Consider the following 26,340-nt stretch of genomic DNA (forward strand, 5'->3'; position numbering starts at 1 on the left):
CTCTGTTTGTTAGCTTCCCAAGATTCCAAAATCAGAATTGTTCAGTATTAAAGTGAGCCGTTATAATTATGCAAGATAATGTTGCATTCAATTACTTTTATTGTCACTAATCGTCTGATATTTTTAACTCTTTATGACCATTTTACTATTGAATACTTTAATTTTAATAAACATCAGTATAATTTTGAATTCAACGAAATGGGTTCATCATGACTAATAATAACATATTTTTAATAAAATTCGACTATGGCATAGTCTAACAAATTATAGGCAGAGTATGCAAAATGGGCAAGTGGACTATGGAGAAGTCTAGGTCATGAACATGTTTTTAAAACGTTTTATATGAAAAAAAAACACTACAGAAAACTACTCTATGAAAAAGACACTACAGAAAACACTAGGCCTATACTATATAAAACAAAAATATGGCGGGTATTTTTATATGAAACAAAAAACACAACAGAAAACACTACTATAAAACAAAATGTTTTATATGAAAAAAATTTGAAATGTTGCAATTTTTTTTTTGGAATGTTATTAGAATGTAGGACCTACATAGGCCTATAGCCTTAACATATAACCCGACATTTAAATATTTATTTTTGTAAAACGTTTTGTGTTCTGCATGGTGGACGGATCTTTAAGGCAAGTTATAACCACCGTTAAAAACAGTAAATAATAATAACAGCAACAACAAATACATTTTTATTGAAAGCATAAAATAGTATAATATAGATTCATGGTCAGCTGACGACTCATTGAATAAAAAATTGCAAAGCATTCTGGGAACGAACGAGACAGATAAATTGCATGTCCTCATTCGATCGCAATAGTGGTAGCAAAGATTTTGCCCATGCATTGTAGCTCATTGTTGAGTACAAGACCAGGAACATCATTCTTGACGCCCGACGAGTGAACACATTTTGGGTAAGTACAAACATGCCTGCAGATACTCGGCTATGGTTTATGCCACTGTCGTGGTGCGCGAATGTATGTAAGCTTATGTATTCTCGTTGATATTGTCCAGGGATTATTGTTTAGCAGTTTCTATAGCTTTGTCTCTTGGTATGTTTGATTTTCCAGATGGATACTCAAAAACTGCTGCGAATTGTATCAAAATGGAGCAATGCGCCGGAGACGAAGGTAAGCTTAATGCTTAACCATGCAGTTAACCGGCAGTCACTTTAATAGCGGTGTTTTTCTGTACTCCGGGTCTGTACTTTGACCCGGTGACCGGACCATGCCTATCGTTGCTTCCGAGTAAACGCTGAATATCAATATCCCACCATTCGTACATAAAATACATGAATTTTATATTTTTCTGTATTCTTGTTTTAATTTGATATAGGCTATTTATTGGATTTAAAGGGCTCGCTATGGGACTTCTAAATGTACTGAATAGGCCTATGGACCTTTATTTTTGAAAAAAAAAAAACCACCACAAAAAATCACTATTTCGTTGTTTGTTTTGTTTTTCCTTTTTTTTTTTAAGTTTAGGCCATGCAATGTGAAAGTTTCTTCTAAATTAGAATCGTTTTTAAAAGCACATTGTACTAAAAAGTGGATCCATTAGTGGGGTGGTGGACTAATTATGTAGGGCGCGGCAAAGATTGGCAAGCTCAAAGGTGTGGAAAGCATTTTTTGGCAGGTCGAAAGTTGAAAGGGAGGGGAGGGGGGCAATTAATGATTTTGGCACAGATGTTTTGGGCACCGATTCTATATTATGGCCAAAAAGGTGTAGGAACACTTTCAAATGTGCAATATTTCATTAGTCCTGCTCGCTACGCTCGCATTACGCCAAAAAAAAATTGTTCTTGTTGCCATTCCAAGACAAAAATTTGGAGGGTCAGTAGATCCATTTTCCCTACAGTTTGAAAATTGAGCATTTTTGAACTGAATTTAAATACAAATACTTCTTGTTTTAAATCAAATAGGCATTTAATAAATAAATGAGTGAATAACAAATATAAAATGTCCTTGATTCTGTCCAAATTTAAGGTTTCCTCTAAAAAAGTGATTGAAAAAAAAGGGGGCAGAGGTTTTTTGGCACGTTAAAAGGCCAAGGGGCAACGAATTTTTGGCATGGCCAAAGGGGGGGGTCAAGTGATTTTTGGCTGAACCATTTTGAGAATTATCACCCAGGGGTACACATAAATATTACACAGCCCCTTTAGTAGACCCCCTGGTTACGGTCCTTATTACTTCACAAAATTTAAAGTAGGGCCTACAAACCGACGGTAATTAATTCAAAAGCAAATTACTTAATTATTAGTTTATTGGCTTCAGAGTAGCCGGATTATTTTTTATAATAATATATCTGATTTCCCCCAACACATTTTAGGATAGGATGTATGAGAAAATTATGACGCTCGGTCAATTTGTATTATAGATATTATCAGGAGCTTGTGATGTAAAAAGAAATAGGCGATGGAAACCTGAATGACGTTTGGCGAATTCGGAGTCGAGAAAACCCTGACATGTCTGTGATTGTTAAACACTCACCACCTTACATTAAGGTACACTGTAAAAAATGCTGTTGATTTTACACTAAAATTCGCACAGCAATTTTGCCTGTGAAACATTTTACAGCCTAACAAATTTGTTGTTTTTAGTCCTATATGGAATAGAGTAAGCCATGCAGTAGAATCACCGTTTGTGTATAAATATTCTCAATTTCTTTTGCTAATACTCACCATTAAACGTAAATAAATTAAATGTAGGACCTGATTAAGTTTGAAATCGGTATCATTGTGTGATGTTTTTGTTAAAGTATAAAAATTATATATGATTCTGTTTGTTTTATATTGTTATAATATCGTTTTTGCATATTATATTTTTATTATCTAAGCTGTACAATTCTACGCTTCCCTGCAAATAATAATGCCGATAAAATGTACAATATAGTTCATAATTTACTGTACAATTTTAAGTCATTTGATGTTTTAAAAAAATTGCACAGTGAAATATAACAATAATGTTTGCTTTTAATCGTCATTTATTCGTAATTGTAATTTTGAATGAAAGTTATGTTATTTTGTACAAAATAAAAATATCCATTGCATTGCCGCATTATTTCATTTTCACGCTTTCCTTATTTAGCTTTAGGCATTCGTTTAGTCTTATTTTACCTATCAAATTTTGTAGCAAAATACATTATATGAATGAATGAAATATTGTACTTTTTAAACACTTTAATACTTTTTTTAAATGTATCTTACAGTGCGTAGGACCAGATTCACCATTAACTGTTGACAGAATCAACATCGAATTTAATGCTCTCACCAAGTATGATGAGCTCCATCCTGGGTGTGTGCCTAAACCCTATGTTCTCGATGATGAGCACAATCTTGGTAATGTATAGCAGCATTAACCATGTTTACGTTAATTGTTTTATTTAGATTTTATGTTACTTAAGTTCTGAAAATGAAATCCATATTTACGGAACATGTTTAAAATGGTCGTTTAAAATGATTAGGGACGCACCATTAAGGGAGGGATTTTGGGTCAGGCGGATTTTTTTTTTCAATTTTGATGTATACCTTTAAACAGAGTTGGGTGGGAGATTTTTTTTTTTTACTCAGGCGATTATTTTTTCGTCTCACTAGTGGGTGAATTTTTTTTTCCAAAAAACAAAAAACTGCCATGCCCGCCCCTGGAAATCAAATGATGCGCCCCTTACCCCCACCAGACTACACATAATGCGTACTTCGCATTACGTTTAAAAGAATATATTTTTATCCGTATGTGTAAGAACACACAACGAGTCCTTTTAGGACCGAAATATATTGTCCCATTTATTGCTGATAGATGATTTTCTATATTTCAATATAAAAGTAAGAGAACTTTTACGTTTTTATTCTTTTTTCAAGTTATAATGCAAGATCTGCACGACTACAAAATTATGCGAAAAGCATTGGTGGCGGGTGAATTTAACATGGTAGCCGTAAAGAGAATTGCTGAAGCAACCGCCATATTACATCGAAAAACTCACCAAAAATGTGTTTCTGAAGCCCAATTTGCCGATCTTGTCAGCAGATTTCAGTAAGTATTCGTTTATCATTTTAATGACCCTTATGTTTGACAAAGTATTTCTTTTATCTGTTCACTCCCCACGAATATGTCATATGGTTTTTGTTTAGTACCATTAAGTTGGAATCGATATTTAAGGGTTTGTGCTCCTGGATATAGTTATGGTCAGGCATTGTGCTCCAGGAGCGCAATGTGACGACGATCACTCAATGTTGCATAATAGGTGGGTTTCACTGCATGATCCTTATCAATCAGCGAAAAGAAACAAATGAGAACTTGACCACTGTAATCTATTTTTGTATGCTGCTTTTTTTGTTTTTTCATGTTATTTTTGTGTTTTTTCTGTGATTTCTTTGTTTTGATAATAAAAATACATGAAGATAAAAAAAGATAAGCCTAACCTGAAAACGAGTCACACAAAAACACGCTGTTCGACTCTATGCAGAAATCGTGACAATAGAAATTCTTAATTGTTGTACTCATCGTCAAATGAATTGAACTGTTACAAATATATAAAGGCAGACGAATTTGTATTTTGGCGTTTCTATAGTTGTGATTAACAAAAAGAACATATAATTATTTGGATCAATGGATTTTTTTTTTTTTGACTTCAGAAATGACGATATGGTGAGTTTGACGTACGATTACGTTTTTACCAATCCGTTTCTTCCGTATCATCCAACCAATCGATGCTCAGATGAAGTCAAAACACAATTACCTCGAGTCCACGATGATAAAATTCTGCAAGAAAATGCAACCAAGTTGAGGACCAAGTTTACTGACATGAAACAATGCCTTGTACACGGTGATCTACACACTGGATCTATTATGTTGAAACAAGATCTAGCCAAAGTAAGAGTTTCGCCCGGTCTACTTAGGGAGCCAAGTCATTTGAAGCGACATGGCGTGTTATAAAAGGTTGGCATATATAGGTGTTTTCTATGGGTCAAAGGCAATAACTTCTGGGTGGCCAACTAAATCAATCCTCTACAGTGGGTCCCAGCATGGGGTCAAAGGTTATATGGGGTCAAATTTCAAAATTGCTCGAATCTTGTTTTAAACCCCACCAAAGTATTCCTCTAATCATAAGGATTAGAAAAAGTATAGTTTGACCTACCTGTGACGTACGGTTCTTGAGTTATAAGCAAAAAGGTCAAATTTTGACCTCAACCGGGGTCAACATCGTAAAAATGCTCCGATTTTAACCAAAAATGTCTCAATTGTTCCTCTTGCAAAACCATTTAAATTTAATGAAGTTTGCACCATCTAGGATGTTTTGTTACAAAGGTTACGTAGCAAAATATGTCAGGGTCAATAGAACTCATCTGGGATTGACCTCTAATCATGTTACCTAGATAACGAAACATTTAAGATGCCAAACGTTTCTTTATTTTTAAATGGTTTTTAAAGGGGAACAATTTGAGACATCTTTGGTTTAAATCAGAGCATTTTTATAATGTTGACCACTGTGGAGGTCAAAATTTGACCTTTGACCTTTTTGCTTATAATTCAAGAACCATACGTCACAGGTAGGTCAAACTATACTTTTTCTACTTTTTCTGAATCCTTATGATCAGAGGAATACTTTGGTGGGTTTAAAACAAGATTCGAGCAATTTTGAAATTTGACCCCCAAGTAACCTTTGACCCCATGCTGGGACCCCCTGTAGAGGATTGATTTAGTTGACCACCCAGACGTTATTGCCCATGACCCATAGAAAACACCTAAATAGGCCAACCTAACTCAACATGTCACTTGCTAGCAAAATACGGGATTTGGCTCCCCAAGTAGTCCCGATCACCTGCTAATTTTGTTGCTTTATTGTTTGTTTGTTTGTGTGTTTTTTTTGCTCCCTGTTCTTGCATGTACCTTAATTCCACAACTGTTGCCTTTGGCTTGGCTCTATTAGATCGAGTCTGACAAGTCACATATGTCGCTTTTTCGCTGCAGATGATGGATTTGGAATTCGCATACATAGGACCGGCAGCTTTTGACGTTGGAATGCTCCTTGCAAACTACGTCTTCTCCTGTTATTCTCATAAGCTTTACCCGACAGAAGCATCGCCAGATTTTTACAAGAATCTTGTGGAGGCCACGAAAGCTACACGTAAGGAAATAAATTATATCACAATACAGAGGCATATTCGTAATAAACATGATAAACCAATCCCATTTTTACCAGCAGAACCAAAAGTCTTTGGTCACATTCAAATTTTCATTTTCAATAATCACAGGAGAAAAGTTTTTGGTTATCTGACTTTTTGTGGTGATGGGAGCAACACCTAATGGTCGAATTCACAGATGCAGACCTGTCTCTCTATAATAGTGCAGGCGCTAGTCCTATAATTAGGTTCGCTATAGTCCTAAGGTTTGCATGTCCGAAAATAAGATTCGCCAGTTCGCTATTCCGAACCATAAAAAGGGTTCGCTGGGTATGTTAGCGTTCTGGTTCGGTTAGGGAAAGATTTGGGGTTAGAATATTAGCAAACTTTTTGGACCATGCAGCACACCTTGGAGACTAGCGGGTGTAGACCGTATATGAGCGAGTAGTGTTTGAGGCCGGATTGAGGATCCTGACTCCAGCTCATTCCATGCCCTATTCCAGTTGAAATGCACACAACCCTATGGAAGACATGACAGTAATCAGGGATGCAAGTTTTTCCTGCTTTCGTGAAGTCCAAATTCCCGCACTTTTCTTTATTTTCAGCTAGTTTGGAGGTTTTGGGCCCAGATTCACGCACTTTTCAGGCTTTTTCCATCAGGTCAGCTTGCATCCCTGTTAATCTCCCACAAAGGAGGTGTATAATTATTTCAAATATAGTCACTTATTCATGTAACCCCATTTGAGTTCCACACTCCTAGTGTGGCAGATTATGGACATGTCTTCCACAGGGGGTATATTGATTTTAACTGGAATAGCTAGCCCATTACTGCATCATGTACGTACCTGTATAATGTCGAGTGTTGTTTGAAGATATTGAGGTCATTCTCTCTGCTGAGTTACACCACTGCAATGATGTATATAATAATGGGCATGATCATTTCCTTACAGTAACTATCTATCTGAAAGACCTAAATGACCTTTTGACACAAGATGAAATCGCGTCTACAGTATCAGATATAGCAGGATTTGCAGGCTGTGAGTTACTCAGAAGGTAGGATTATTTGTAAAGTTTTTATCTGGTAGGCCTAATCATTGTTTGATAAGCTGGATATAGTCTAAATCGTCGGTCGCAACACATAGTGGCGTAGAGTGATTTTTCAAACTATCCGTTTCACATAGTGGCGTATAGGTTTCGAGCTAGCTTTTATCCTATAATAGTTATTTCTTGTTAGCTATTAAAAATACAGTGTAATAGTTTGAACTTTAAACTTCAATTTCAAATAGAATCGGGCCACTGAGATATAATAGTGGACGAGTATCAACTCCGTTACTAGTAGCATATCCTTCAAAAATGTTTTACTCGGAGACGTATTTTGTCCTTCACGTACGCCACTATGTGTTGCGACCGACGAAATGTACAGATTGAGCGAAATAGACTAAGTGTTAAAGTTTAAGAAATTCATAAACCAGTTTCTTTAGTAGCACTGAATTGGCCTCTGACATGTTATTTTAAACAATAATATAACGAAGCTTTTCATTTTTCCTTAATAATAGGATAATTGGGATAGCTCACGTGGAGGATCTGGAAGGACGCCCTCTAGCAGAGGTGAAATGTGTGGAAATAGGAATTCGATTGTTGCAGATGTGCACGGAAATAACTAATGAACAACAACTCTTGGACTATATGTTCAAATCCTGAACAAATCTATATTCGCTGTAGAAGTGATGTTATAAATCGGGTTAACTACCATTTCAAATAAACTCAACCCAGAAAGTATCGAAACGATTATAGATGGTCAAATATATCGGGAACTGAAATATATAGCAAAAACTTATTTAATGTATATAAAACACATGCTTCTCCTGCGCATTTTGATTCCTCTTTTGTTGCTCTACGATATCATTTGGTCGAGTTATGGGCGCTTGAGTGGCTTCAAGTCGGATTTTGAAAGTTTCACTTAGCTCCTATTCAAGCCAAATGCGTTCGTCGTGTACACACACACAAAATCAAGACAAACCATGAACATGATGAACTTAACTTTATTTTACTCCTTCGACTTCCAACTTCAATACTTGCTACCCATTACTTATCTCTGACTTATCTCATGAACTCTTTCTGCTGACATCTCAATACTTGGTGTGCCCACCATCATTTGAATTTGGTCATTTATTGGTCACAGTACATTAGTACAACGCATCTGGCTTGAATAGGAGCTAAGTGCAACTTTCAAAATTCGACTTGAAGCCACTCAAGCGCCCATAACTCGACCAAATGATATCGTAGAGCAACAAATTGTATTCATCTAATTGCTATGGTAGTTAATCCGATTATGACGTCACTTCTACGGCGTATTATGTTGCAGGCGGAGTAGCGCACTCTTTCGCGTTTAATAAAAAAAGTACTTCCATTTTCTATTTCCCTATTTCTTATTGTAAATCCCGAGCCCGATTAAGACAACAAGGTGGAAACTCCCTCATATCTGAAGATGAAAGCAGAATGGTTCTATACATAAAGCTCCATTGAGACAAAAGGCGGATAGAGGGTATCCGTGTTCTATAAGCTGCATCAACGACTGCTATACCTTGTTTAGGACTTTCAACAGAAGTACCTGCATGTGCAACCATGACTGTTTCAAACTAACCCGCCAAAGTCATGCAGGTAACTCCGAGGTCGTGCATTGAATTGGTTTGTTTGAATGAGGAATACTACGGGAACCAGCGCCTTTTGTTACACATGCGTAAAGTGGATAACCTCTATTGACTTTCTCAACTTCTGAAGTTGAAGAGCAAAATGCTATACATAGACTTTTTTGGTCCGCGATTTGGTACAACCGAACAATAGGTTAATTTGAATGAAACTGAATTAGGATAAACCTAATAGAATCAAATGTATATTGTCATCTTGAGTCGAGGGGGTAACGTTTTGTTTGATACTGAGATTTTATAAAATAACCAAGATGTTATTAACTCATACATTAGTCGATCTTGTCCCTATTATACCAATGGAAGAACCACTTTTTCTCTTCGATGAGCAACACATTTCACGTAATTTTGTCGCCCACATTTGTTTCGCGTGACTGGTGACGACAAGTACTATAAATACAAAGAATCCTTGCAAGGCGTTCAGGATGACATATATGTACTCCAGCACGGGAGAAGACAGAAGTTCCGCTGGCTTTTCAAGTATCCAAGGCAGACCCAGTAAAAACGAGAGCTGCAATAACAAGAGAGAAGTACAGATGAAATATGGAAGAAGATGGGGTAAGAAAAAAATCATCAATTCAACATTATACAAGTGTATTACTCTTAGATAAAAAGGTACAACTTCGAACCTTTTTTTGTCCCGCAGGGAGCACCCGCAGGAAAGAATGGTTCTGCAAGGGTTCTTTAATGTCTTACCATTCTTTCCGACGTCTTTTAAAGACTCAGATAATGCAACACAATGATTCTGGTCTTTTTAATCAAGAGGAGCAATGTTGAATTTGGAAAAAGCATGCGTTTCGTTAAACATCAAAACTGATGGGTCACAATCATTTTACAATCAAGTAAACTGGGCTCAAAAGGAAACTTATAATTTTCCACATGGTCATATCTTGAAAATCTGTCCATCAAAATGAACAAAAATTACAGGATTACATCTATACTCTGCTCTGCTCTAATGGCATGTCTCAATATCCAAACGGTTACCTTACTGACACAACTGGGAAAATACACTGACATGGAACCACTTGCTGTATCACATGTCAAAACCTGGAAAGGTCGGCAACATAAAGTTCAAGGCATGTAAAGAAGTCAAAACAAATGATAGTATTTGTGAGACCGTGTTGGTGAATGGTGCGTATAGTGTTCTCCAATGTCGGGGCGTACTTATGTGCGTTGGGTACGAGTGTTATTTTTGTGGGGCAATCCTGAGACAGGTAAGTTCATATTGCTGTTACAATTGCTTTACGTCAAATGGACTGTGACATGTGGTCCAGGAAGCTGTTCCGTGTCAGTACATGTTGGTGTAACTACTTGGTTACTGACATGTGTGTAGAGTAGAGTATTGAAGTAATCCTGTTTGTTATAACTTTGGTTAATTTTTATGGACATGATTTTAAGATATGAACTTTTGAAAAATTATAAGTTTCTTTTTGAGCCCAGTTTACTAGGCCTACTATCATTGACTATTTACCTTTATAAATATCCAATATTCCCAGTGTGGTGTGCGTTCCTGTTGTCTTGATGACCGTATGCTACTGGCAATGTTTCTAACTACACGGAATGTATAAAGAAAAAGTACTATGTTGATAAAAAGTAACACGCTAACAACGACGGTGTAGAGGAGGATATCGGCTAAATCGTCCCCTCCTATCCAACAAGACTGTGGCTCTCCTTCCTTCTGAACCGCTTCATATCGAAAACTCATATCAGTGCAGTCACAAAAATGTAAGATTAATGAGATAGTCACTATTATTATAGGAGCCCCCATCCATATATCATGATGGTAAATAGTTTCTTGTTTCCCTTATGTTTCCGGATGGGTGTGGTCCGCGTTAGAGTTACAGTGGTATTAATGCTTAACGCGTTCATCCAAAAGAAAGCGGACAGCCAGAAATAGTGGAAAACAGGACCAGCGCCGATACAAGCGTACGCGGGGAGTGCAAGATCGATCAGAACAGTTAGGAGGGCAATAAACAACGCTACTAAGAAGTTCATGACGATCTTTCCAGGAAGGTTTCTTAATTCTGAAAATACGCAGTATGTTAGAAAAGTTACAATTATAGCAATGAGTGAGATAATAATTAAAACCATTGTCAATGGTTCAGGAACGCGGCCGGTTGCCAATGGGACGCCGAGAACAGGAGGACCGGCAGTGCATACAAGAAAACTGTCATTGGCAAGTCTGATGAATTTATCTTTAGGTACATCAATATCCATTGTATCTAATCGTGCTGTCAAATAAATAGCGGTCACCTCGATAATATCATCGGGTTCAAGAACAATTTTCTCATACATTGAGCAATCTATGCATCTAGTGTACATGATGTCCTGTTGGTACCCAGATCCACTCCATTTGTAATTAAATTTTATTCCAAAAACGTTGTCGTCAAAAGCAAACTCTGGCACTTTTTCCGAGAGCGTCATGTTATCGTTGACGATCATATCAGAGCAAGCATGGGAGTCACTCAATGGAGTAGGATCTTCGGAAACTACAGTTATTTCAAAAAATCCGCATAATGGATCATCGCTTTCCATTGAATGATGCAGAGTGACTGTTTGAATGTTGTAAAAATTATGCCAATTATGCCACGCCCCAATAAATGGAGCAATCTCAACTAAAACGACTGAAGAGGTGTTTTCTGTTCCAGAAATGCAGGCGAAACCATCTACAGGAGGAGGTATGCTGGAGTAGGTGTGGGCGACATCACTAATAATGTTTTCGCACGAAATGACATCATCGGAGATAAAGACATCAAGAGATGTGATATTGGTGAGGACTTTCTTAAGACATTGGAAGCACGCAGTCGAGCCGTTCCCTTCAATGCAGTCCAACATTGATACACATTCTGAAAAAAGTAAAGAAAAAAAAGCTGAATTATTGTATGTAATAGGATCGTACTCAATGTATAAAGCGTCAGATTCGACCTGTGGATCGTGTTTGTAAATAGCTGACATTGATAAAATTATGTCAATTCAATATGTGACCAGCTCCAACAAAACCCGGAACAAGTCGCCAGGCATGTTTTTGAGTTATAGGCCTTAAAGATGACATTCCCACAAAAAATCAGACAGAAGCTCCGTTTTCTTGCATGACAAACCATTTTCTTAGCTAAATAATCTGTTCTACTTAGTTCTTAATTAAGGGCTCGGTAATATATATTAAGCCCCAGAATTTATAAATTCTTAAAATATGCACTCTTAAGATGACGTAGAAGCAAGTTTATTACAAGTTTGAAATGTTGAGCCCTTGGTTGACAAAAGGTGGCCATTAGGTGTGAAACAGGGGGTCATTGGGTAGCCGCACCTAAAAAAAGGTGGCTATCGGTTATATTCTGTACTTCAAAACAGGGGGCCTATTGACAGGCACAAATCGAAAGTTGAGTGCCCCCCCGGTTTAATCAAGAACATAAAAATAGAATTGTATTGTTTCATTCCAGAAATTACGAGGAGTATCAACATGCCAGCACGCGTACACAAACCTTTTGCAGAAAACGTTTTAATGTCGGGTTTATGTAAAGGGTCAAAACATTCAAAAACATAAAAATGATTTTTTTTGTGTGTTTGCTGGGACACTATACGTAGCCTGAAACATTTTGGGTGAAATTGAGGTATTAATGGATTATGCAAAATAAGTATTATAAATTGCATTATATTTTAAGCTTATACAAGTTTTAGATGCAATTAATTAAAAGTTAATTTAATAGGCTTAATTAAAAAAGTTAAAAAACAATAAAAAATTGAAACACTAAAATTCCCTCTCTGCATCAACCTTCTTGTTGAGTGCCAGTACAATTTAATTTCGGTTTATATACATAACATTAATTAATCACCTGTACTTGGGGCAGGTGGGGGAGAGAAAGCATATTAAGACATTCAGGCAAAAATACAACTCGAACCAAAGATGAAGAATCCAATTCAAAATCATAATTTTAAAAACCAGACACTGAGCAGGTTCAAAGACCCACTGAAGGAAGACAATGATACAGAGTCCTGACCCGATCCGAATCTCTTGGTCTTTACATAGATTCAGGTCCGTACGCAGGGGGTGCGTGGGGTGCGACCACACCTGCCCAAATTTGCAAAAGTATACAAAAAGTCCCTAAATTTTTAAAAGAATTTGCGAGCGTAGCGAGCCAAAAATCAGGGTTTTTACGTTTTTTTTGTCAAAAAAGGTCCAGATTTTTGGGAAAAAGTCCACTTTTCACAAAATTGCCCCCCCCCCCCCTTGGAAAAAAGTCCACTTTTTCAAAATCGGCACCCCCCCAAAAAATCCTGCGTATACGGGCCTGCATATTAACCACCAGCCCTTCATCAGATACAAAGTTTCAAAGCGATGATGTTTTATAATAGAACAAACCCACCCACACCACCCCACCCAACCCCACCCAAAAGACACGCCCACAACAACAAAACAAAGACATACATAAGGACAGGACAAGATACACCAAAAAGAAATGTTATTCAAAACATTGATGTCAAACAAACTAGAAACCAACCTTTTCTGATTCAAAGACACAATAATCAGAAAGTTACCAAAATGAATTGCAATAACAAAGAAATTGAATTGTATGACAGAAATTTATGACACGGAACATGGAACCTGTATACGTGTGCATGCAGACCACACAACAATAAATATATGCCAAGCACAACTTTAACGGGGAAAATACAAAAACAAAACCAATCAATAAATTTTGAGAAAGAAACAAATTCCCCAACCAATTCTTTTTAAATCAATTTTCATCAAAATCAAAAGTGAATTTCTTCAAAATGCTTTTGCTTACCCTTTTCTCTCAGCAATTTTTAGTTTTCATCTTGATTTGCATTAGCCTTAAGGGATCTAAAATTAGCGTTTATTGCGTTTCGACAGTATTTTTTGTGGGACATGAAAGCACCTCAGACCTATCGAATTGCATTCTGAATACGAAGCATGTCTTTCTGATATCAAATAATTTTCATTTTTGAAAATCACAATATAATACAAATTTTATGACAAATTATAAAAATTTGATATTTTTCAAATTTGTGATATATAACAGTCCTCGAAGTAAATTTTATAAATCTAATGATATATTCTTAAAGTGTATGTAGCAGGAGGAAAAGCCGACAGTTAATTGAAAATTTTGACCTTTCATATTGAAGATATGGATTTTTTCCCAAAAAGACCTATTTTGTTTTTGGTGTTTTGGGGAAAAAAAATCCATATCTTCAATACGAAAGGTCAAAATTTTCAATTGATCGTCGGCATTTCATCCCACCTACATACACTTTAAGTATAAATCATCAGATTTATAAAGTTTACTTCAAGTACTGTTAAATATCAAAATATCAATTTTAATGATTTGCCATAAAATGTGTATTAAATTGCGAATTTCAAAAATCAAAATTATTTGATATCAGAATGACATTCTTCGTATTCAGAATGCAATTCGATATGTCTGATGTGCTCTAATGTCCCAAAATAAATACTGTCCAAACGTTCATACCCCAGCCCTTAAATATGCCTGAAAATTAGGGTTACATTACTGAAATTTACACCTGTAAATATGAAATTTTAAATAAATAATCCAGAAATCATGCCAAACATTTTCTGAAAAGAACGGTGATATTTTTTGCCGACGGAGTTGTGAATTGTTGACCCAATTTCTCTCAAGAATCGAGGGAGGGGGGGGGGGGGTTAGAGAAAAAATTCTTAAAAATTTCTACACCCTTTTAGGTTATAATTCAATTTGGCAACGTAAAAAGGGGAGAGTTACATCAGCGGCGTAGCTGGGATTTTTTCCGGGGGCAGGGCAAGCCTGTATGGGGCGGTGGCCCAAATCCACCAAATTTTGCCAGGCTTATTGATAATAATCGTGTGGTATTGCAAACAAAAATTCTACACCCTTTTAGGTTATTATTCAATTTGGCAACGTAAAAAGGGGAGAGTCACATCAAATATTGGAAGTATTTGGGCTTATTTACATGTATTCATTATTTCTTCACACTATAGGCCTATTTGTCTACTGTTGACCCCAATTTTTAACCAACACCCTTCGTGTACTGACGCCCCCCCCCCGACTACGCTACTGGTATCATATATTTTATATCCTTTGGAAGATGATGGGTTGTGATTTTATGGTTTAGATAACGGAAGATCAGGGCGATGCTTTGAACGGTTGAAATCCACCCCGGTAGTTCATAAAACCTTTCATAGTTTATAGAAATCGAAATCTACCTAGGCCTACTCGATCTGGAATAGGTCAATAGGCATGATAGGCCTACTTTCACTTTAGAAGCGACTGTAGGCCTACGTGTAGCATTTAATATTTAATATGGTAACAAATCAGTGTTAGGATAAGATATTTTATCAGAGGTAGGCCTACCCTACACCGGAAGTATGTCCTTTTGATAAGTATGCTAAAGTATGATATATTTATTTATGATATGTACTGGGATGTACTTACCAGTTTTGAGAGTGAAACAGAGCAGTAATGCCACAATATAAGCAAAACAACCTTTCATCATTGTAGACGATTGTAGAACAAAACCATACACAAATAATGATCTATGATAAACATGATAAATATAGCCTACTGTAGTTTTTATGCACAGTAATTCCAATGTGTCAAACTACATAGTGTTTGGTTCCCGGCTTTGTATATTATTATAGCCAGGGTCACAGCAATCCAACTTCCTATTGTATTTCATCCTAGTATTTGTGACCGTACACCACGAATGAGCCGTAAATGTCCTCAATTGTATTCTGAGTTACAGGGTAAAATGGGCATGAAGGTCGTATTCATAGGTACCTCAATTTGGTGCTACGTGTACCTCATTTAATGAGATACACGTAGCACCAAATTGAAATACCTATGAATATGACCTTCATGCCCATTTTACACTGTAACTCAGAATACAATTGAGGACATTTACGGCTCATTCGTGTGTACGGTCACATTTATGTTTGATTTGCATTATTAAGTGGTCATGGGTCAAAGCGCAAACACGTGATGTAATTTGTTCAATGCTTTCAATACAAAACAAAGTCACTTTCAGCTACTTTCCACAGTGCTCAACCAAGCTGCATTGCAGAACCAAGAAATGTTCTCAGCCTAGTATTATTAGTCTCTTTCTTTCTTTCTTTCTTTCTAACTAACTGACTGACTGACTGACTAACTTACTTACTTAGGCCTACTTACTTACTTACTCAAAATAGATTGAAAGAATGAAAGAAAGAAAGAATAAAAGAAAGAAAGAAAGAAAGAATTAAAGAAAGAAAATAAATGAAGGAAATAAATAAATGAAAAATGAAAGGAATGATTCATACATAATGCATCAAATACACTAATAAAGCGCAAAAACTGTAAACAGTTCCCATATTATTCTTGTATAGAACATTGGTTGGTACAGGGTGTCCCCCAAAAAGAGGCCCCTCATTGCGCCCTTTTTTTCCTCCTATTTCTGAAAAGTTGATTAAATATATTTTGGTATGTAAAGAAACCTTTAATTGTTAGCTTTAATAAACCAAAACAATGATTTCAATCGGCTCACAACTTTTGAAGATATGCCCTTTTGAATAAAAGTACCCGTTTTTCACTCTGTCCACGGATAGCAAACAGAGTGGATGGGATGGCTCATGCTGTGGAGTGGCCTGCACGATCACCAGACCTCACACCACTTGATTTTTTCCCTTTGTGGCAAAATCCAAGATCTTCGCAAACGTATTACTGCCAAGCATTCGCAAGTATCCGGCGCACAAGGATGGACGCAACGCAATTGATGCAATGAGGACCAGGGCTGAAACCTGTATGTATTCGCCAAGGAGGCAACCAGGTAGAGGGCAGAGCAGCACAGTAAACTCACTTCAGAAGAACCAAAGACAAACCAAACAGCCTTTTAGGGCTACCTTTTATCCTAAAAAGAGAAATGACTTATATTGTAAATGAAAAAAAAAAGAAAGCAAGAAACAACAAATTAAGAAAGAAAGTAAGAAACATAATAAAACAAAAAGGCATAAATAACCAAGAAAAAATAAGTAATCGCAAGTAAAACAAAAGAAGTCCCATTCGGCATCCATTTTACCCACAAATTAATGACACTATTGGCCCATTCTCCGATAAAGCGTCCAAGTTTGGGCTCAGGAATTGCAAAATGCCAACCACGAAGAATTCGTGAAAATCATTCAGAATCGTAAACTTTAATAGTTTCAGAACACAAAACAATGCATGGGTGATTTTTCAACAATACTTCATTTTTGAGCAATATTACTTGTACGCATTGGGGGTAACGTACTCAGTGGTAACGTATCTGTGAAGCCCTTTCCCACTTTTGTCTTAATCGTGCAAGTGTAAAAACTTACCGACTTAATACCCATACTTGATCAGTCATCACCCAATGTACTAAAGTCTGGTATGGTATTTGGCTTCATTTATCACAGCGTTTTTTCCGAGGGGAGTAGAATTTAGGTAACGTATCTGTGAACGCATGAACGTAACGTCAGGATTTTTTGCCATTAATAGACCTGATTTTTTTTACTTTGAAACCATTGTGTTATGTACCACATATATAATATAACTATAGAGCCTGCTTGATCCATAACATATGGGAACATTCATATAGCCAGTTATTTTGACAGATTGTTATTCATTAGAAATATGGTAACGTATCTGTGAACAATTTTGGCGACATAGTCTCAAAGACCTGTTGGAAAAATTTAATAACTTGCGTTGTGATGTTTTATACTTTATAATTAGGGCATGATACCAATAATGAAAAGTACCTATAATCCATTATTATGCGCGCATGTTTAACGAACAGGGACACATTATACGGAACGTACCTTAATTGGCTGGCGACATGGAGGAAAACAATGCGGACATGCATAATCAGCTTTATTGTTTTATACTTTCTAGGCATGTTACAACCTCCAGCCCCACACATTTTAGAAAGCAACTCCTAAGTATTAGTTATATTAATAAAAGTCATTTCTTTCTGACGAAACAAGTCTGAATACGACTTGACACTATGGGCGACACAGATTTGGCTTTTTGGACACTTTATCGGAGAATGTGCCTATTAACAAAATCCATTGCCCATAAACCCACCGGTAAAGCCCATTCCATAAATAAAGTTATTTTAAAAAGTTATCATTGAGGAATGTTTGATATTCATGCATGGTATGTGTACTCCTTTCAATCTTTGAAGTAGCCAAACCTTCTCCGTGGACAGAGTGAAAAACGGGTACATTTCTTTAAAAGAGCATAGTTGTGAGCCGATTGGTATAATTGTTTTGGTTTATTAAAGCTAACAACTTAAGGGTTTTTTTTACATACCAAAATATATTTGATCATCTTTTCAGAAATAGGAGAAAAAGAGGGCGCAATGACGGGCCTCTTTTTTGGGACACCCTGTATAATACTTGATGTAATGAACGTCAGCACGCTTCCTGAGAAGTTGCCTAAAATTGACACAACAATGTGTACAACCATTCGAGTATAGTAAAATAACTATGCTTATTATTGAAAAGAATTAGAAATGTACAACATTCTGTTAATATAGCCTACTTTTAAAATTACGTTTATTTAACCTATGCTCAGCATGTTTCGAATATTAACCACTGACTTCTTTAAGAAACCAACTTATATTTACGTTTAATTGTAACATGAATAAAACGGGCAGTAGGCTATCCACTTAAAACCTGTGTATAGCAGCAACTTGATATATATTTCGATGCATAACACAAAATCATGCAGTTTAGAGCCTTAATTACGAAATGTATGTAATTTAGCATGATTTCAGTGACCACTTTCTAAATAAACAAATGTCTTTATCAATCATTTTTGTTATAATTCAAAAGGATATTGCCTATTACTCCCTAATCGCGTGCAATATGAAGTTCATACGACATTCCGTTTGTGAGTTATGAGACAAAAATCAAATTTAGATCAATTTAGTTTGCATTTGGCACAGACAATCTTGGAAAAAAGTCTTGGAACACTACTCGTAAAATATTTTTTGCAAACGTTTTTGCAAAATATTATTACCATTGTGTGAAAATGTTTTTGCATCAAGTTTTCAAACATGCTTTTGGAACGTTATCTAAACGTTTGACTTTGATACCCTTTATATAATCCAACAAACGTTTTCTGTGAACGTTTTATGTTCGCTGGGTAGTCTCTATACAATATTAAACTGGGCTCAAAAAGAAACTTCTTAAAATTTTTCACAATGTCATATTTTAAAAATGCTGTCCATCAAAATGAACCAAAATTGCACACAGGATGACAGGATTACTTCAATACTCTACTCTAAACACATAACAGTTGTCCAATTGACACAACAGCAAAATGCACTGACAGGGAACAGCTTCCTGGTCCATATGTCACAGCCCATTGGATGTTTGTGTGTAACGCAATCGTAACAGCAATGTGGACTTTCCTGTCTCAGGATTGCCTCACAAAAATAACACTCGTACCCAACGATCATAAACACATCTAGGCGAACAAGGACAAATGTACGTTCGGCGTCCCATGCCCCCAACGCTCTCTGATGTTGCCGAAGTGTCCAGGATGTGACATGTGATGCAGCAAGCGGTCCCTTGCCAGTGCATTTTTCAGTTGTGTGAGTAATGTAACCGTTTGGATATTGACATGTTATTAAGGTAGAGTATTGAAGTAATCCTGTGTGTTTTTCAAGATTTTCAAGAGATGAAATGCGAAAAATTGTAACTTTCTTTTTGAGCCCATGTGAGTAATCATCTATCAAACATAAAGGAAATTCAGCTGTGTTGCCATCATGGTTGCGTTAAGTTATCAACGGTGGCAAACCTGGAATATTGCGATTACACTTTTTTACTTACCATATATTACCATAAATTAGTTTTTATTTAAGTTAATTGAGTTATAACTATTATTTGCTCCAACCTCAATTTGCATGAAACAATTCAAGAAAGTTCGTTATTACCATGATTACTAGTAACTGTTGATTATATACTGCGCCAAAAAGTATCCTACACTTGAAAAAATATCATAATTTTAAAACTAAACAATATTTGGGCAAATTGATTTACTGAATGTATATACGTAGGCCTACGGCACATGATTATGACACCCCATTGAATCCAATGCGACTTCAAAAAGGAAAGTTACAATCATTTGATTAGAAGGTCCAGTTTTAAAAGTGACAAACTGGCCTAAAATCCACGGACTAGACATGGTTTGAGAGTGGTGAATGGCTAATTTATAAATATGCACCTTTAGTTCAAAACAAAAGGAACAGAAGAAAACTGAAACAAAAGAACTGACAAATAAAATGAAAGTTATGAAAAGTACAGAGAAGTAAAAACTGAAATAAAAACTGGTTTAAGGTGGTACTACAGCCTCTGATAAATTCTGTGACTAATTTTGCATTTTTCTCAAAAAATAATGTATATTATTAGGGCATGGAATCCAATTACTTCACTGAAATTTCAGTGATTCAAGTTCATTATATGTGTTAAGAAATGAGGTACATTCTAGCGGTACCTCTTTTCTTATCATAAATAACGTATCGCTTGTCTTAGTCACTGAAATTCCAGTGTAGTAACTGGATTCCTTGCCCCTATAACTTTTGTTACCAGTGTGTTATTAGTTTTTGAGAAAAATGCAAAAATAGTCACAAATTTATCAAGGGGTGTAGTACCACCTTAAATAAAGTTTCATTAAAGAAACTGTGTTGTCTCTTTGTCGCGCTTATTGAACTTTTCGCCTAGTTTAATAGGCCAGTTTGTCACTTTTAAAACTGGACCAATTCGTCTAATTAATTGCTTGTAACTTTTGCATCAGGGTTGTCTTAACATTTCATAGGCCATTACAGCAGAATGAAAGTGATACAATTCCATAACCGGAGACAGAATATACGTCATTTTTCTCGTGTTGATTTCACCAAATACTTGGTTCATCCGGGGATTCAGAGAACTTGCCTTTTCTATGGTATTCTCTCGTGATATTGCCATCTGCAACCACACAGAGATGTTAATTACAATTAGATACATCAGACACCATCTGGTCATCTTAGAATGGTCCGATTTGCGCGAATTATGAGCCGTCAGAAGCAGTTGAGTTTGTAGCCAGATTTGTAAGATGCAACAGAGCTGTAAGATGTTGTAAAGTATCAGTTCAAAGAGTGAAGGTGTTGTTTGTGTATCCATTTTCCCAGGTTTTGAGAATATAATTGATGTTGTCGCAATAAATCGAAGTATAAACCAGATATAATTTGTGGCAGATGTAAACAGAAGCAAAGCATCTGTTTTTACAACTGCGGACACTTGTGTTCGCTTGTTAAGTTGATGTATCGCCAATTTACAAAGTATCATAAATGGTAAAAATATTGCAGCTTGAATTGCGCGATATATGACGTTTGGGATTTCTGAACCATCTCCAAATAGCTTAAGATATTCGAACTGCTCCAACGTAAGTAGTAGATTGGTGAAGAGGAAGCCAACGCCAGCAACAATGAGAATGAACATATAAATAACCACATATAGTTTTTGGTTTTTGGATACACCCTGGGCACGAACCCTGACAGTCAAAAGTCTCGCCTGTTCTGATTCGGCATCACTGGAGTCATCAGTAGTTTGATGTCTTCGAGTGTCTCTTTGATCAAATTCGCATCTGTCCTCATCTCGATAATCGTCTTCTAAGTTGTTCGAATGTCTTCCGAAAATTCGCTGACGCCTGCAATAGCTGTGGCCAATTAGAGTCCACAAGTTAAACAGCACACATACAGACATATTCAAATATTCAAGAAAGATTGGTTCAAGGAAAAGCATAGAAATATGAACGGTTACCTGATAAATATCAGTTTTGTTACCGTGTGAATCATGGGAATGCGTGGAATTAGGCGTTGCTGCCGAAAGTTTGACGTAATGGCGTAGTGTAACGAGAAGCCACACCCATATTTTATCAGCAATCATCAAAGCGAAGATGTAATGGAACACGCGATGATTTGGAAATATCGCACCATCGTACCAGAGAAAGAAGACGATTTGAACCAGTACCAATATCAGGTACACACCAGAGTCCAATATTCTAATGATACTAACATACGAGTAGTGTCCCGGTTCGTGAGTACCGATATACATGATATTTAGGAGCAACCAAAGGCCGCATCCGATCCCAAAAACGACAATTTGTAAATGCGGAACTCGATGACTCGCGACCTCGCTATTTCCAGTATGTTGTTGATTCATGTCATTATTGATGTTGTCACTAGATTCAAGTTGATGGTCTTTCAAAAACACAACTTTCTCTGAAAGTGTCCAAACTTTCTTTCGTATAATAAATACAAGACAGATTATGCACATGAGTATAGAGATCAATGCATGCATGGGTTGTGTGACACTCTGGATGTTCTTAGAGATTTGTTCTGGATTGTATTTAGAGGACGAGACCAAGGCGGGTAACATTGCTAATGCCATACCAGTACTGGAGATGAGAAGCACCAACATGAAGGCCGAATGGTAACTCCAGTGGTTGTCTCCATTGGTGTCAATTCGTGGATGTGTGGGTACACTCAACTGTAAAACAATTGAATGAAAGTTTGATACATGTAATAATTATTAATTATACTCTGTAGAATAAAAAGCCTATGGTCAGAATCGTTGTTATTGTTGTTGATTGTATTACTGCTGACTACTTCTGCTGGCAATGCAAATGGTGATAAATTGCATATTGATAACGACGATGACGATGATATGGTGATGATGATAATGACCCTGATGACGATAATGACGCAGATGACGATGATGACAATGATGATGATGACAATGATGATGATGGATGATGACGATGATGATGATGATGATGATGATGATGATGATGATGATGATGATGATGATGATGATGATGATGATGATGATGATGATGATGATGATGATGGATGATGACGATGATGATGGATGATGATGATGATGATGATGATGATGATGATGATGTTGATGATGATAATGCCGATAATGACCCTGATGACGATAATGACGCTGATGACGACGATGATGATGATGACGATGACGATAATGACCCTGATGACGATTATGACACTGATGACGATGGTGACGATGATGATGATACCTGATGATACCTGATGATGATGATGATGAGGATGTTGATGTTGCACCTCAATAAACATCCTAGCATGAATCAAAGCTATTGTATAAGATGTTGTTTTTGTTGCTCATCTGTAGTCCTGCATGTCGCTGCTGCTGCTGTCTGCTACTGCTGCCGATGATGATGATGATGATGATGATGACGATGATGCTGATGCTGATGATTGAAGTAAACATGGTAAAAGCGTTGTTGCTGTTGATGTTGCTGCTGGTAATGATGGGGGTTTCCCATCAATAAACATGATAAACACCCCAAATTGAATCAGAGTGCCAGAAGCTGACGCCCATAGTGCAGTTATGTCCCGCGCGGCAAATTCACCGTGACCTTTCCAGCCATAAACCCGCTTAGTGAAGATTAAACCGAGATATGCAGTACTAAACCATTGTCCCAGCAAACACAAAAACGTTTTAAAAACGTTTTAAATAAGTTATATTTTGGCTTTTCGTTTAGGTAAAACGTTTTAATAACATTAAAATGTCGGGTTATACAAAGGTCATGATAACGTTTTAAAACGTTTTGTATGAAAACACACTGCAACAATATTTTTAAATGTTTTCAAAAAATGTTATTGTAAACTATTTTTGCAAACATTTTTGCCAAATATTGTGTCAATACTTAAATAACATTATGTTGAAATATTCGAATTGAAACATACAGCAAGTAGGTACTTAAAATCATAGAGTTTATATATTTTTTGATATATGACGCTAACTAGTTCATCTCCTATATCTACAACACAGCGCTACCAGTAGGGGCCAATTGCCTATTGTAAGTGCCCCTGTGTTGTGTGCATACACGTAGGCAACAATAACTGCATGATGCTATTCATTTCGGTAAGCATATTAGTACATGCATGGTGAACCAGGAAGTGGAAAACGTACATGTAGTACCCCTTACCTCACCTGAGACATTTCCACAATTGCTGTAGCACTATAATGAAAGGCCGGCCACTATGGTGATAATGATTTGCAAAAGGTTAAAAAAGGCTGCCAGAATAGATTATATAAGGGTAGGCCTATAAAACGTTTTCATAATATTTAAAAACATTCGATGAAAACTTACTGCAAAATATTCTGACATAAAATATTTGACAAAAATGTTTGCCAAAATATTTTACAAAAAACATTTTGACAACATTTTAAAAATGTTGGTGAAGTGTTTTCATAACAATGTTTTCATGATATTTATAAAACTCGAAATTTAAAGTTATTAAAACGTTTTTACCAAAACCCAATATAGGCCTATAACCAGTTTTAAAACGTTTTGCTTGCTAGTCGATGATGCTAGTGGTAGAACTTACTTGATGTAGAAGGCCTCTCCGAGAAGATTTATTAGCCGCCATGATAACATCGGCTAGCTAAATAGCCTCGCTTGCCTAGGAAGAAAATATCACTATTTCAGAAGAACTTCTCAGTATCTACCAATATTATTATATCTGAGTGTTCTGACCCAGACCATCGTGACGTCGCGACACATCAAATTCAGCGTTATGTCAAAATTTGCTTTCTGGTGTTCCTTTATAGCAATCGTCAGCAAGGCATGTGGGATTTTGCTAGCGTTTACACCAGAATCAGATAAGAACGTGGCACAATGCCCGGACACATTGAATGATATTAATACTTTCACAGAGTTTCACTTATGAACTGGTATAAAAGTATGTGTTATCAAAGTATGCTGGTGTTATAGAAACAAGAAACGAAAACATTGCTGAATAGGCCTACCGTATCTAATTTGTCGAAAGTTTTTAGTTTTGGAGCACATTTAAAACAAGAAATGTCTTTAAAAAAGACAATGCCTCAAGAGATTCCAGCGGGCACCATCTGTTATTTGCCATAAGAGATACTTGAAATGCTAGCTTTAAGCCTAGTACAAGGAACTTACACGATGTCCTCATTCACAAACTGATACTATCTGTCCATCGTATAAGACTATTACCGTAAGGCAGCGTATTGAATGAATATTAAACAGTCAAGAATAAGCTCCGCCACCCGCTGTTTCGGATCCCTCACTGTCTCCCAAAACATCAAAAAGCGTTGCACGTATACTTACTTAAGACTGTCCTTTTTCACTCAACGCAGACAAAGTAAGGCCAACTTGCCTACAAATGGTCAAATTTTGGCACGAAATATCTCTGTGTAATCCTATGCAAGTCCCACATCACATCCATCACATCGATATCGGCGATCGTATTTTTTTTTACTGAAGTTAGGCTAGGCTGGTTACCACCAGCGTCATGCGCGTGACGTGACACAGCTAAAATAATCAACCGGAAATCGGGGATCATTAAAACGTCAACAATTTCAAAATACGCAATGACAGTAAACTTAATGGCGAGCGGTCCGAATTTTGAGCTATGCAAGTTTACGTGGTGAACTAGCTTTATTTAAGCCATCTTGCAATGGTAATAATTCTGATGTATTTAATGCAGGAATATACACACCCAGTTTTTGCCCACTTTGTACATAAATTTTAAATTTACACACCCAGTTTTTTAAATTTACACACCCGGCAAACCTTCTGATCCTGCCTAAGACCCTGCCTAGCATGGAGGACAGGCCTAGGCAAAATAAAAGCTTTTTTTCTAATAATTTCTCCGCAAGCGTCATTTATGTCAACAAATTGTTCGCAAATCCACAGCAGGGTTGCAAATATACCATATGTCACTCGGAGTGCGACAATTTGTACAGATAAATTTATCACAGGTATTTTTCTATTAATTTGGCCATTCGTCTGCATATTACCAAAAATAATGCATTTTGGGCGACCGTTTCTCCACGAACGTTATTTATGTCGACAAATTGTTCGCAAATCCACCACAGGGTTGCAAATATACCATACGTCACTCGGAGTGCGACAATGTGTACAGATAAATTTATCACAGGTATTTTTCTATTAATTTGACCATTCGTGTGCATATTACCAAATATAACCCATTTTGGCCCACCGTTTCACCGCGAACGTCATTTATTGCGACAAATTGTTCGCAAATCCACCGGTTAGTTTTAAGAATATAATACATGGCATAAAATGTGACAATTTATCAAAATAAATTGATAATGAACGCTTTTGTGGATATTTGCCAATACAATTATACATCTGACATGTATATGAATTATGATTATGTCTTCAGGCTGTCTTCAGTCAGTAGGAATTCAGATGAGTAGGCCTACATGCAGCTGAGACTAGTCAATGCTAGTCTCAGGTTGTAGTAAGCTACAAGTTTCAAATGTAGGACTTGTTCTCATTGCTTACCTGTGTTTCACATCATATTTTGTGGTCAAAATGATTACAAATGTGTAATTTGCAATCATTTCCGACGGCTAGTAAGGATTTGAATGCACACACTAAACCCCATATGGAAAACTTTTGCCCTGATTT

General features: G+C 36.5%; 3 protein-coding genes across 3 annotated transcripts; 1 reads left to right on the plus strand and 2 right to left on the minus strand.

Annotated features, from left to right (window-relative positions):
* The first annotated feature begins 814 nt into the window (after positions 1 to 814).
* On the plus strand, positions 815 to 7,979 carry LOC140171152 (methylthioribose kinase-like). Its single transcript, XM_072194340.1, has 9 exons — positions 815 to 927; positions 1,084 to 1,143; positions 2,390 to 2,516; positions 3,221 to 3,350; positions 3,870 to 4,041; positions 4,644 to 4,881; positions 5,980 to 6,136; positions 7,082 to 7,184; positions 7,688 to 7,979. Exons 3-9 carry the CDS (start codon positions 2,478 to 2,480, stop codon positions 7,830 to 7,832), a joined length of 984 nt encoding a protein of 327 aa, XP_072050441.1. The 5' UTR covers positions 815 to 927; positions 1,084 to 1,143; positions 2,390 to 2,477; the 3' UTR covers positions 7,833 to 7,979.
* A 1,085-nt stretch (positions 7,980 to 9,064) lies between these two features.
* LOC140171151 (uncharacterized) lies at positions 9,065 to 15,521 on the minus strand. The gene is made up of 3 exons (XM_072194339.1): positions 15,283 to 15,521; positions 10,308 to 11,682; positions 9,065 to 9,347 (listed from the first exon to the last, which is right to left on the minus strand). The coding sequence occupies exons 1-2, from the start codon at positions 15,341 to 15,343 to the stop codon at positions 10,589 to 10,591; spliced, it is 1,155 nt and encodes a 384-aa protein (XP_072050440.1). The 5' UTR covers positions 15,344 to 15,521; the 3' UTR covers positions 9,065 to 9,347; positions 10,308 to 10,588.
* Positions 15,522 to 20,261: 4,740 nt separating this feature from the next.
* On the minus strand, positions 20,262 to 24,573 carry LOC140172108 (uncharacterized). Its single transcript, XM_072195453.1, has 2 exons — positions 24,263 to 24,573; positions 20,262 to 22,373 (listed from the first exon to the last, which is right to left on the minus strand). The coding sequence occupies exons 1-2, from the start codon at positions 24,302 to 24,304 to the stop codon at positions 20,637 to 20,639; spliced, it is 1,779 nt and encodes a 592-aa protein (XP_072051554.1). The 5' UTR covers positions 24,305 to 24,573; the 3' UTR covers positions 20,262 to 20,636.
* Between the last annotated feature and the right edge of the window lie 1,767 nt (positions 24,574 to 26,340).

The sequence above is a fragment of the Amphiura filiformis genome, chromosome 15 (genome assembly GCF_039555335.1).
Source record: "Amphiura filiformis chromosome 15, Afil_fr2py, whole genome shotgun sequence".
NCBI lineage: Eukaryota > Metazoa > Echinodermata > Ophiuroidea > Amphilepidida > Amphiuridae > Amphiura > Amphiura filiformis.

Bases quoted from the DNA above. Each gene is read 5' to 3' on its own strand.
- LOC140171152 (XM_072194340.1), top strand. From the start codon at position 2,478: ATGTCTGTGATTGTTAAACACTCACCACCTTACATTAAG. The intron at 4,042-4,643 runs GTAAGTATTCGT...TTTTGACTTCAG, and splicing joins GATCTTGTCAGCAGATTTCA to AAATGACGATATGGTGAGTT. The intron at 6,137-7,081 runs GTAAGGAAATAA...ATTTCCTTACAG, and splicing joins GGAGGCCACGAAAGCTACAC to TAACTATCTATCTGAAAGAC.
- LOC140171151 (XM_072194339.1), bottom strand. From the start codon at position 15,343: ATGATGAAAGGTTGTTTTGCTTATATTGTGGCATTACTGCTCTGTTTC. The intron at 11,683-15,282 runs GTAAGTACATCC...TACTTTTTTCAG, and splicing joins CTGTTTCACTCTCAAAACTG to AATGTGTATCAATGTTGGAC.
- LOC140172108 (XM_072195453.1), bottom strand. From the start codon at position 24,304: ATGGCGGCTAATAAATCTTCTCGGAGAGGCCTTCTACATCAA. The intron at 22,374-24,262 runs GTAAGTTCTACC...ATTGTTTTACAG, and splicing joins GGAGAGGCCTTCTACATCAA to TTGAGTGTACCCACACATCC.